General features: G+C 44.7%; 1 protein-coding gene across 1 annotated transcript in view; it reads left to right on the top strand.

Moving 5' to 3' along the window:
• The first annotated feature begins 1,138 nt into the window (after positions 1-1,138).
• Positions 1,139-10,443, top strand: part of phc2b (polyhomeotic homolog 2b (Drosophila)) — a 28,957-nt gene continuing 19,652 nt past the window's right edge. Inside the window, exons 1-2 of the mRNA XM_034533257.1 lie at positions 1,139-1,207; positions 2,818-3,011. Coding sequence (XP_034389148.1) covers positions 1,139-1,207; positions 2,818-3,011 — 263 coding nt within the window. The remainder of the gene's footprint in view (positions 1,208-2,817; positions 3,012-10,443) is intronic.

Genomic DNA, 10,443 nt, shown 5'->3' with positions numbered 1-10,443 from the left:
TGGCCTCGTGACTTTATCCTCACCTCCACCTGAGGCTAAATCCACTCCTTTCTTCAGTCACTGTACAATATGTATAACATGTATAAACTGCATGTATAAGCTGTTGCTCACCTTACATGGTTTATGGGGGGGGGGGGGGTCACAATATTCTCTGGGACAAAAATCCATGTTATGTTTTAATTTTTCCTTAAAAGACAATGCATCCAAGTTGCAGTCAATCCTGCTCACTCACAGTCAGTTTACTGTTCCCTTAAAGGGTCATCTTCCCATGCTCCAAAAAATGTAGTGAAGTCATTATCTGTCTCAGAGAAGAGCTCGTCGTGGGTTTTAAGGCTAATTTCTTTAACCTTAAAGATAAAGCGAGAGATGAAGGGGCCTATCGCCTTATCGCCGCCCTTACTTCCGGCGTGGAACCTTAATTACCTTCTTTTTTCTTTCTTTTTTAACTCTGTTAAGGAGTCAAATTCCTTGTATGTGTACAGATGCATCTAAATGAACATCATGTATTGAAGAAGACTTAGATTTAGATCGTAAACTTGTGTTTACGATGTTTATGCGGTAATAAATCAAGTGAGAAGTGATTTCCCCATAGACTTCCATACAATCAGGCCTCATTTTGCTGCAGTCGCCCCCTGCTGGCCGTTGAAAAGACTGCAAGTTTGAAGCACTTCTGCATTGACTTCCCTTTAAAAAAAGAAAGAAAAAAGGATGAGCTAAAATACATTTGTGGATTAAAAATATTAACTACCTTATAGTCAAAGCTGAAGAATAGCTATGCAAAAGTGCATTTCACTCAAATCTTTTGCCACACGTGATTCAGTTCCAGGCTTGATCTCTATCTCATAATGTTACGTTTCAAACCAGTGAGCAGCACCGGGGAGACTCACAGGGACACTGTGCTCCGGGATAGAGAACCAACCACCCGATCCCCGACCTTGTTGAAATGGAGGATCAACCAAGCCGAACTGGAGCCCACATAAATATTCCATTAGGACTCTCATGTATTATCTACACATTACATCTGGCACCATTATCTTGCATAAACATCACCGTGCAGGTATGTTCCGGCCCAGCAGAGCAGTGCTTGAATTTAGTGGTACCTCTGCAGCAACATTAATATCACACAGTCTGTCCCATTATGGGTCTTTGGGGATTAACCAAGTATAGCTGGAATGATGCTGTGCTCGTGCTGATGCTGCGAGCGAAGGTATCGAGGGAGCTATGAAAACACCAGATAATTAACTCTAGGGCCAAGCAAATAAGTCATATTCTGATCAATTATTCAGTATTTGCGGGGGCGGATGAATGCACTCCCTGCTCATGTTGCAAGGAACACAATAGCGACTCACTGAAACATTAGCGATTCATTGGTGTTTGGTTTGTCCCCGTGCTCGGTCATTTCCACGTGGCCAGTACAAGAGAGGAAATCTCCAATCATCTTTAGTGGTACTCGATATCACCGGTCCATCCCAATATTTCTCATAGGACGCACAATGTATGCACAAGGCCAACTTAAGTTTTTTGCGGATGTATAGCTACATTTTCTTCATTCTCCTCTAAATAATGAAACAACAACAACATAAGAAATGGAAAAAACAGGTTTCAAACCAATAAAATGGAACTAAAAATAGAGGTTAAAAGAATGTAGAAATAAAGTACTAAATGTGAAATGAAAAAATATATTGAAACAAACACAAATAACAGGTAATAAATGTTCAGGCTTTGTTTTTTTTTGTTTTTTTTGCTGATGAAGACCAAGTGGAAATTCAGAGAAAGCTAATACACTTATTTTGAAATTCTTCTGACCTGCTGCTATAGTGCTCAAAATCCCAAATATCAGCTAGTGGTGCTGTTTAGTTTGTGGGTCCTGATCCTGACCTTTGACCTTCCGGGAGGGGACAACAAGAAGGCAGTTTTCAAGTGGGGCAATAAATATATATCGTTATCTTTAAGACTTTGCTCTCGTCCTTCTGTAACACTCTTAAGTACCCAGCTGAAAACACCAATAGTAGAATGTAACACAACGCATTTACTCTGTACTAATGTTGGATGCACATCTACTTTACTTGAGTATTCAGCACAACTTTATACTTACATTAAATATGTACTAGTTTCATTTCAGGTTTCAAGACAGAACACTGGGCTGTTTTTCCTGAGCTAATAGTTGACTTTTGGGAGATGCGTGGTTCTCACAGGACAGCGAAGTTGCACACATATGATGATATAGAATATGGTGCATTGCTGTAGATTAAATTAACAAACTGTGTATAAAAGAGTTTAAATCAGTCATGTTCTCTTTCACCTATTCTTCCGATCTGATACTGACGTGTGCAACACACCTAGACTGATCCTTACCGTTTAAAAAAAAAAAAATGGATCCATATACTGTTAACTTGTCATTGTATTATATATATCTTTTTGGATTTGCACCACATCATTGTTACCATGGACCATTAGAATGGGCACTCTATATTTGCACTTTTCCCACGTATTCCCAATATTTCCTTCATCTATCGTATCGTAACTTCGGTATATTTTGCTTATACATATGCTTCAAACGCAGGAGTTTTTCTTACTACTGGTGCAACTTTGACTGTAGTTAAGTGCTCTGGAGCGAAGGGTTAAATCCCTTGTTGCCATGGAGACGAAGACAGCGGTCGCCACTTGACAGGCGCATGGAACCAGCCACAAGGCGGGCGGGGGGAGGGAGGGGCGGAGGGATGGGAGGGGCGTGGGTGTTGGCTGACAGCAGAAGAGGCGGGTTCTCATATCGTACTCTGCGCTCATTGGTCAGATGCACGTCACGTTGTCGGTTAGGAACGCAAAAATGCAAAGAGTTGCTCCGGCCAGCCCCCCCCCCTCCCCTCCCCTCCCCTCCCCTCCGGCTCTGCTCTTTCGCTCGTCTGCTCCGAGCCACTATCCAGAAAATGGTGTAGAATATCAGTTAAAAAAAAAACAACCCAGGCAGCGACAAGAGAGACCAGCGAGGCTCCGGGGCTTTCACGACAACGGTAAGTGCGGCGTCTGAGCTTGATTCTTCGCACGGGGTGTCACGCTCGGCACGGGCGGGGGGGGGGGGGGGTCAGTCCATGTGTGTGTCTGTGTGTAGCGCTACGTGTGTTGAAACGCGTGAAGTTAACGTGGTATGAGCTAACGTCTTCTCGAGGGGGGCCCCCAAAACAACAACAACAACAACAACAGACAGCGTTTGCTTCTTGCTGCCCCCGCTCTCTCGCGGTGTTTAACGGTCAGTTGTAGCCTGGCGGTATCTCCGTACAGCTCGTTAAAAACAAGAAGATGTGTGGTGTGAATAACAAGCCACGTAGCTTCCAGCGTTAGCTCGTGTCGCGGAGGAATTCGGCACCCGCGCGACCGAGGAAGAAATTGAACCATGAATGGAAAACCAGTGCGTGAGGCAACAACACAAAAAGTGTTTGTTTTGTATGTTACGGCCACGCGACAGCAAATCTTCTTCGGCTTTTTTTTTTTTTTTTTAGTTTGCACTTTAGCCTCACTTTTCTAAAAATGTTTTGCTAAAGTTAGCCAGGTGCTCGCGAGAGGAACTTTGGTCCCCAAAGGTCATGGCCTTTAGCACGGAGGAGGAGTCACGTTGTTCAGCGTAGCTCATTCCCTCTCCCCCCCCCCCCCCCTCGGTGTAGACGTGGCCTTTCAGTGACCTGTATGTAGTCAAAATAACGTCCCCGGTAATAGGTGTCTGTTTGGTTTACACACAGTGTGGTCACGTGGGCAGTTGTTTCTATTCTTTTTTTCTCCCTCTTGCTCTTATATTGCTTTTGTATGTTTCCTAGAATGTAAGAAAAAGTATTACAATTGATTGTTTTTGTTCAACCAATAGTCAAAAATTTGACATTTTTGCTTGAAAAAGCGATCAATTGCTTATAAAAATAGTAGCTTGTAGGATTTTGTGTCTAAATAGGTTTAATTTTCTGTCGATGGGGATTCATTTCAGCTCTCCTTACACGTGATTACGTTTTTTCTTATCCGACACAACATCTGTAAAAAGCGTATCTGTAATATGCATAAAGACGTCACATCACTTAAAGCTTTAGCCAGCGGCGGACTTCTACAGGTATATAGAACTTCAAACATATAGATTAAAAAGATGTAATATCGGTGCACTGCAAAACATCAAGACTGAATCGGGTTCACCGACATTTAAACTGTGAATCATACGCGCATGCCGCTCCTTTCTCAGATGCTGGATGAGTATATTTGCTGAAAGTTAAATGAGCGACCAAAGAAATGCAATGAAGCCCCAGAGCCCATTTGATTCAGATACACTTGCACAACGACAGGCGCACTCAAGGTCGGGCTGTTAATGGACAGAGTGGCTTGTGGTTAACTCACTTTTGCGATGGCCTTTTTGTTTGCGTGCTTATTCAACATCCGTTTCCTGCAGCCAATTAAGTCAGACAGCCACTTTACAAGGGGAACGCCTGATGACCCATGCAGCTTTTCACATCCGTTTGGAACCACAGAGAGATGAAATAAATATGAAATATAGGAATGGTTTAGCTCCTGTATGTAGAGTCACTGGACAACATCACTATTCTTCAGATAAGGTAACTTTAGGCCACAGTTTCTGTGATGGCATCGCCCTCCTCATTTTATCGTCAATCTCAAGAGGGTCAGATCATGGATCTTCCTCAAGGCTGCCGTGGTTTAAGTACAGTAGGTTGTTTGCTTTATCCACTCAAAGAACAGCCAGCGGTTATTATAAAATAGAGTGACTCCTTTTTTTAAACCTGAGATCACACAGTGTGGGTGAAATTAGCCCGAGCCAACTGCACATCCATTCTCATAGTTGGCATCTGGTCGTGTGCTATTTATCTCTTGATTTGTTTATTTAACAAGAGAGAGAGAGCCACACGTTACTCTCATGTTTTGTTTAAGACATATTTGCATGCGAGATGTGGCGCTCACTTTACTCTTCTCTCGCTTCTTGCACAGCCTCTATCAGAGACGAGCAGGACCGGCATCAGAGAGGCTTGATGCGCGTTCACTCAAGGGGTGGAACATTTGAATTGGTCTTATTCTTGTGCAAAAGCGGCGGACCGCGGGCACGCTGTCGTTGGCATGACGCTCGCCAGATGTGTTCCCGTATGAGCAGTGTTTCAGTCACAGGGACAAAAAAAAAAAAAATCCCTCGAGGTTACTGCAGATGTGGGGAAGTGGAATCGCCGCAGGGGACGTCTGATTAGAACCGCTTCTTAGTCGAGGGCTTGATTCGCACATTTGGACATTCCAATTGAACATTTTCTTTATCGTTGCCACAAACTGAGGCGGATGTGGGTTCTAGGACATATACAGCGAATTGAACCACAGCAAATTACTACACGTGCTTTAGAAGAAATTATTGCTGTCGCCCATCGTTACTAAACTCACTTTTTAACGGACAAAGTGATGAAAACATGGCAAAGGAGAGTTCGACCACAACTGCCACAATCCAAATGATCGATAACGGCTCCTATGGTTAGCACGAACAGCAATTGTGGTGGGTAATAACATCTATTTAACAAAGGTATGCTAATTATTTACATGCAGGAGCACGGACTAGTTCAATTCTATCACGGCAATAACAACCATCCAAAATGGTTATGAACAAAAGGCTATATGATTCAGATGCAATTCAAAGCTTGCAACATCCTTTTGTACTTAAATCTGTAGTTGCCTATAGCTCTCCCTCTTAAACTCTATTTCTAACGGAGAGACCATTAATTACCCACTTCTCTTGTACGCACACAATGCATACCAACAAAGTCCCAGAGCCGAGCCGTCTAAGGTCACTTTTACTTGTGTGTAGCTAACAATCTCATAATAATAATAATAATAATAATTAGAGCTGCCTGTGGCATCAGATAAAAGCTGCACATGATAGGTGGGTTAGATGTGAATGAATGAAACAACCAATCGGAGCCGTGGAACATGAAATGTTCTTCATTTTCTTTATTTTATAACACACCGCAACAGCCAGCATTTCCATTTATAGTCACGTACAAGTCGTCTGTAGATATGCAAGGCATCAGGAAATATTTTTTTGTTTTGTTGTTGTTGCCATGTCTGATTTTGTAATTACAAGGGCATTTTTGTTCACTTTTTTTTTTTAGCCAGGCTTGAATCGGTGAAGTCAACAACATCCAGCTGTGCACCGATAAAAGCTGCCGTGTTGACTTAAGGGAGCAGAGTTTGCGCTTTAATGCATCGCAACAAAGAAAAGAACAAAAAAGGCTCGCTGTCGGCGCGATACGGAGCAGCGTCACGAAGTTCCACCTGCTGGAAAAATGCAGGAGCAGAGATGTTTGGAAATGTTTTCACCTGAACAAATGCCAAATGTTTTCTCCCCCCACGTTGGCAGCGTTTGCACTCATCACCTCAAGGGATCGCAGGCAGCTGGAAACTGTATCGTTTATATATTCAGTACAGGTGCAAATAACAGAGGGAATTTTGCACCAAGCAGCACAGTTACAGTGAGAAAAGAGTCCGTTTGTGCCGACTACAGTCAAAGCGCTGTTACATTAAAGTAGAAAACGGGATCAGCCACTTATTAATATGATTAGCGTCAGTCAAAGACGTTTGTGGAACGTTTCATAATTTCAAAGGCTGTGTTTCTTTTTTCTTTTTTTTCTTCTTTTTTTAGATACACCTAGGAATTGCAAGACTAAATGTCAAATTGGATCAAAGACCACAGTGTTGCCCTTTTGTATCCGTCTCAGGGAGCAGGCTTATAGATGATTAGGCCGACCTTTGCGTTTTAACGGGTTGCAACCGTCTGCGGACGGGATACCGTTATCAGGATGTTTTGTTATGAGATTGATATTGTCACAAAGGAAAAGAATTGAGTGCCTTCACTTAACTGGCGTGAATGTGAATGCCACGGCCATTTTGGGCTTGTAGTTCATAGTCGGTGAATAAAAGAGACGCATTCTTGAAAGATCACAAGCTACGAGAAAGTCACGAGTCTCCGGCGACCCGGAGGCTTCTCTGTTATCCTTTTGGGTTGTTTGAACTTTTGACGTGTGTGTGTGTGTGTGGCTGGTCCGCTGCTGGCGTTGATGGAAATTGAAAGCGCTCGTGTCTGATGAAGGCAGTGAAGCGCTAAATCTTCTTCTGTGTCGGCTCACACCTGACCTATTTTATTTTTCCCCCTCGGTGTGGTCGACGCCCGAGAGTGATGCCTCGCTCGACGGCTCGGATAGCACAGTACTGGAATGAAGCGTGTCGCTAATCTGCAAGCTTTGCCAGAACTATTTAACTGGTATTTATAGATCAGAGCAGGGACAAGCTTTCCATTCCTGCCACAGTCTCGTCTCTGTGCTTCTGCTTCCTGCTGCGTTTTATTTCCAGAGTTTTCTTAACAGTCCGAGCGATTTTCTTTTTTCGTTGAGCATCTCGTGGAGCAAGTCGGCCTTACTAAATAAAGCTGAACCCCTCTGGGGAGAGTCAAGTGAAAGTGTTTTGTATCCTCACAGCAGGAGTCCCGCCCCCCCACACACACACACACACACACATGCACTTAACCTGGAAAGCAGCCAGCGTCTCTTTGTGCTGGTCTACCCGGCTGTGGAAGGCGAGGTCCGCCCGAATCAGATGTCTCAATTACGGCTACCCCGACCAATCTTGCCTCGGGATCAGAGGGTATCTCTGTCTTACACACTCCCAACAAAGGCGGTGCCCTGCTCGCTCTGTTTGGACAAGACCCATCGACCGCCGCGACCCCTCAGGGGACGACCTCGGCGTCTACCGCGGAGATGCCGCTTTGTAGAGCGCACGGGACGTGGAACCTTTTTGACTGTGATGATTTTAAACCGAGTGCATCCCTCTATGCGACGTGTATTGTCCGTTTTAAGATTCGTTTATTAATTCAACACGATTTACTGCACTGAGCTTTACTTTTCTTTTTTTTTTTTTTTTCAATTTCAAGACTGTTTTTCCACCACGAGAGTCCAAAACTCAAAGATGTTTTATTTTAAATTTCACATAAGGCACAAAAGCTGCAAATCTTTCCCGAGAAGCTGTCTATCATTAGACATTGAACATTTTCTGTTAATTGACTAATTGTTTTGGCACGTGAAAAACATTGCAGTAACGACGGTCCCCCTCGGGGACCAGTCTGGATCCACCAGAATCTTCTAATAGCTAATATAGTGATTACAAACAGCCGCTGCATTCCCCCCCCAAAAAAATAATTGAAGACAGACACACTCGACCAATTAATGTAATCGACCTCCTGAAAGGAAGAAACAGACCTTTTTTCTGTTTTCAAACGACCTCGATGTTTAATGAAGCAGTATGTGTTATTTCTGCATCTTTTTTTTTTTTTAATTTAATTTCAACGTTTTCATATAAATCCTGATGAGGACGGAGTCGGTGTGTTTTCAAGCAAACTCTTTAGCTCATCGGTTGACGGTACATCTTTTGATGTAGGCGTCTGAAGGAAAGCAAGGCTCCATGGACCATTTGTAATTGTGCTGCTCCCACCAAGAGCTTGTTTGGCGTCAGCCTCCTCAAAATGCAATAATGAGCTTGAATGCTTTTTTGAACAAAAGGGTGGTTATTGGTTTTAAAGCCCCTTTGCTGCACCGGCCCTGACACCTCCACGTCACTGTGCGACCGCTTTCTTGTTTGTCTGAAAGTCCCGGGCTCTCAGACACTGACGTCTGCCATCAAGCAGCTCGCGTCGCACTGAGCCAATTTTATTTATTTCCTTCTCGTCTGCCAAGTGTGCGACTCCGAGGCTCGCGATTCCGGCTGCACCGCCAGATAATCTATATGCTAATGAGAAGATGATAATCAATAAGGATCGTGCTTGGTTGCCCCCCCCCCCCCCCCCCCCCCAATCAATACCACGTCGCACCAGCAAGCGGTTCAAATGGCTACATTTCATACAGCCAGACAGTCGGGGTGGCGTGTTAATGTGGCGGGGGCAGAGCATAAGTATGCCATTATCCTCCGGTTTTATCTTCCCTATTTCACGTAAATGAATTCTGTTGTCGTTTAAAGACAGGGTGGGGGGTGGGGGTTGAATTCAGCTGCAAACACTCTCTCCCATTTCAATTTCAGGAGAGGATTGCAATTTTCTAGTCTTATTCTTTTGCATTTCATTTGCATAACTGCTCTGGTGGTTCGGTTCTGCGACTTCGCTGATCCTGATGCGTGTCATGAGTTGAGTTTGGGCTTTAATGCTGTTTTAGCAGGACTACTAGCGTCTTGACGGAGCCACATTTGTATTGATTTTTTCTTCCTTTATCTCTAGCATCAGTGTCAGTCTTGTCACAACATTGATGGTGATTAGCGTCCTGCTAGTGAGATGATGGGTTCAATGCTCAGGTTCACGCTCTGGCCGTGAGTTGCTGCCACCGCTGAATGTTATGATACAAAATTGGCCCACTTACTACGTTTCCTGCAATAACTTCTCCTGTGGAGCCTCACATTTGAGGCACTGAAATGGAGACTTCCGTTTTCAGCTGTCCAGACGTAGACTAAAGGAAAACCAAGCCTATGCTATCTCTGAGCTGTCATTTCAATAAAATACCTCATTACCTTGGAGTTAACAAAAAAATAAATGAATTGATGATGATTACAGTCGACCTTATGTTGGAGGGGTCTAAGCATCCTTAAAAAAAATAAAAAATCAGTATTCAGGCAGCGGCAGAGGGGGGAGGGGAAAGACAGAGTAAAATCATTACCATCATCTTCATTAGAGAGGATCCTGCTGACCAATCAGCACGCTGCTCTGCACGGGGATTCCATCGGCACCCTGTTGGCTGTCGCTAGGATACCAAATAATCAGGAGGCGGCCCGCGGCCCGGTTGGTGGAGTGGGGTGTTGATGCTGGGACGACGAGCTCGCTGTGTGTTGGGGGTAGACGAGCGGTGCTGGGGGTTTGGATACACGGCACGGAGACGCGCTCGCTCACGCACACACACACACACACACACACACACACGCTCATTCATTCAGTCCGCCGGCCGACCAGTCAGTCAGTCGGGCAGACAAAGAGGAGCAGCATCCTGCAGGAGGACCGCACGCTCCCGGGGGATGGGGCATCATACCCCTGCATCGCGTCGGGGGGGCCGGAGGAGGTAGGAGCACCAGGGTTAGGGGGCTTTGTCTCAGCAGCAGAATACCCCTTCACACACACACACACACACACACACACACACACACACACACACACACACACACACACACACACACACACACACAAACACAAGCATACGTTTCACTGGATCACGTGGCTATTAAAGCCATAACCACACATCAATCGATGTGTGCGGTGTTCCAGTGTTGTTGTTTTTTATGTGGGTCGTCAGCGTTTTCCAATCTGTGCACTGACGGGTGGACACTGATGGAGGCTGCTGCACTTCCTGACTGTGATCTGAGCTCTGTGGCGACAGACAGTCTGCCTGACAGTCTCTTAAC

Source organism: Cyclopterus lumpus, chromosome 5 (genome assembly GCF_009769545.1).
Source record: "Cyclopterus lumpus isolate fCycLum1 chromosome 5, fCycLum1.pri, whole genome shotgun sequence".
In the NCBI taxonomy this organism is placed as follows: domain Eukaryota; kingdom Metazoa; phylum Chordata; class Actinopteri; order Perciformes; family Cyclopteridae; genus Cyclopterus; species Cyclopterus lumpus.
Note: the sequence above shows the minus strand (reverse complement) of the source record. Positions and strands in the feature narration are given on the sequence as shown.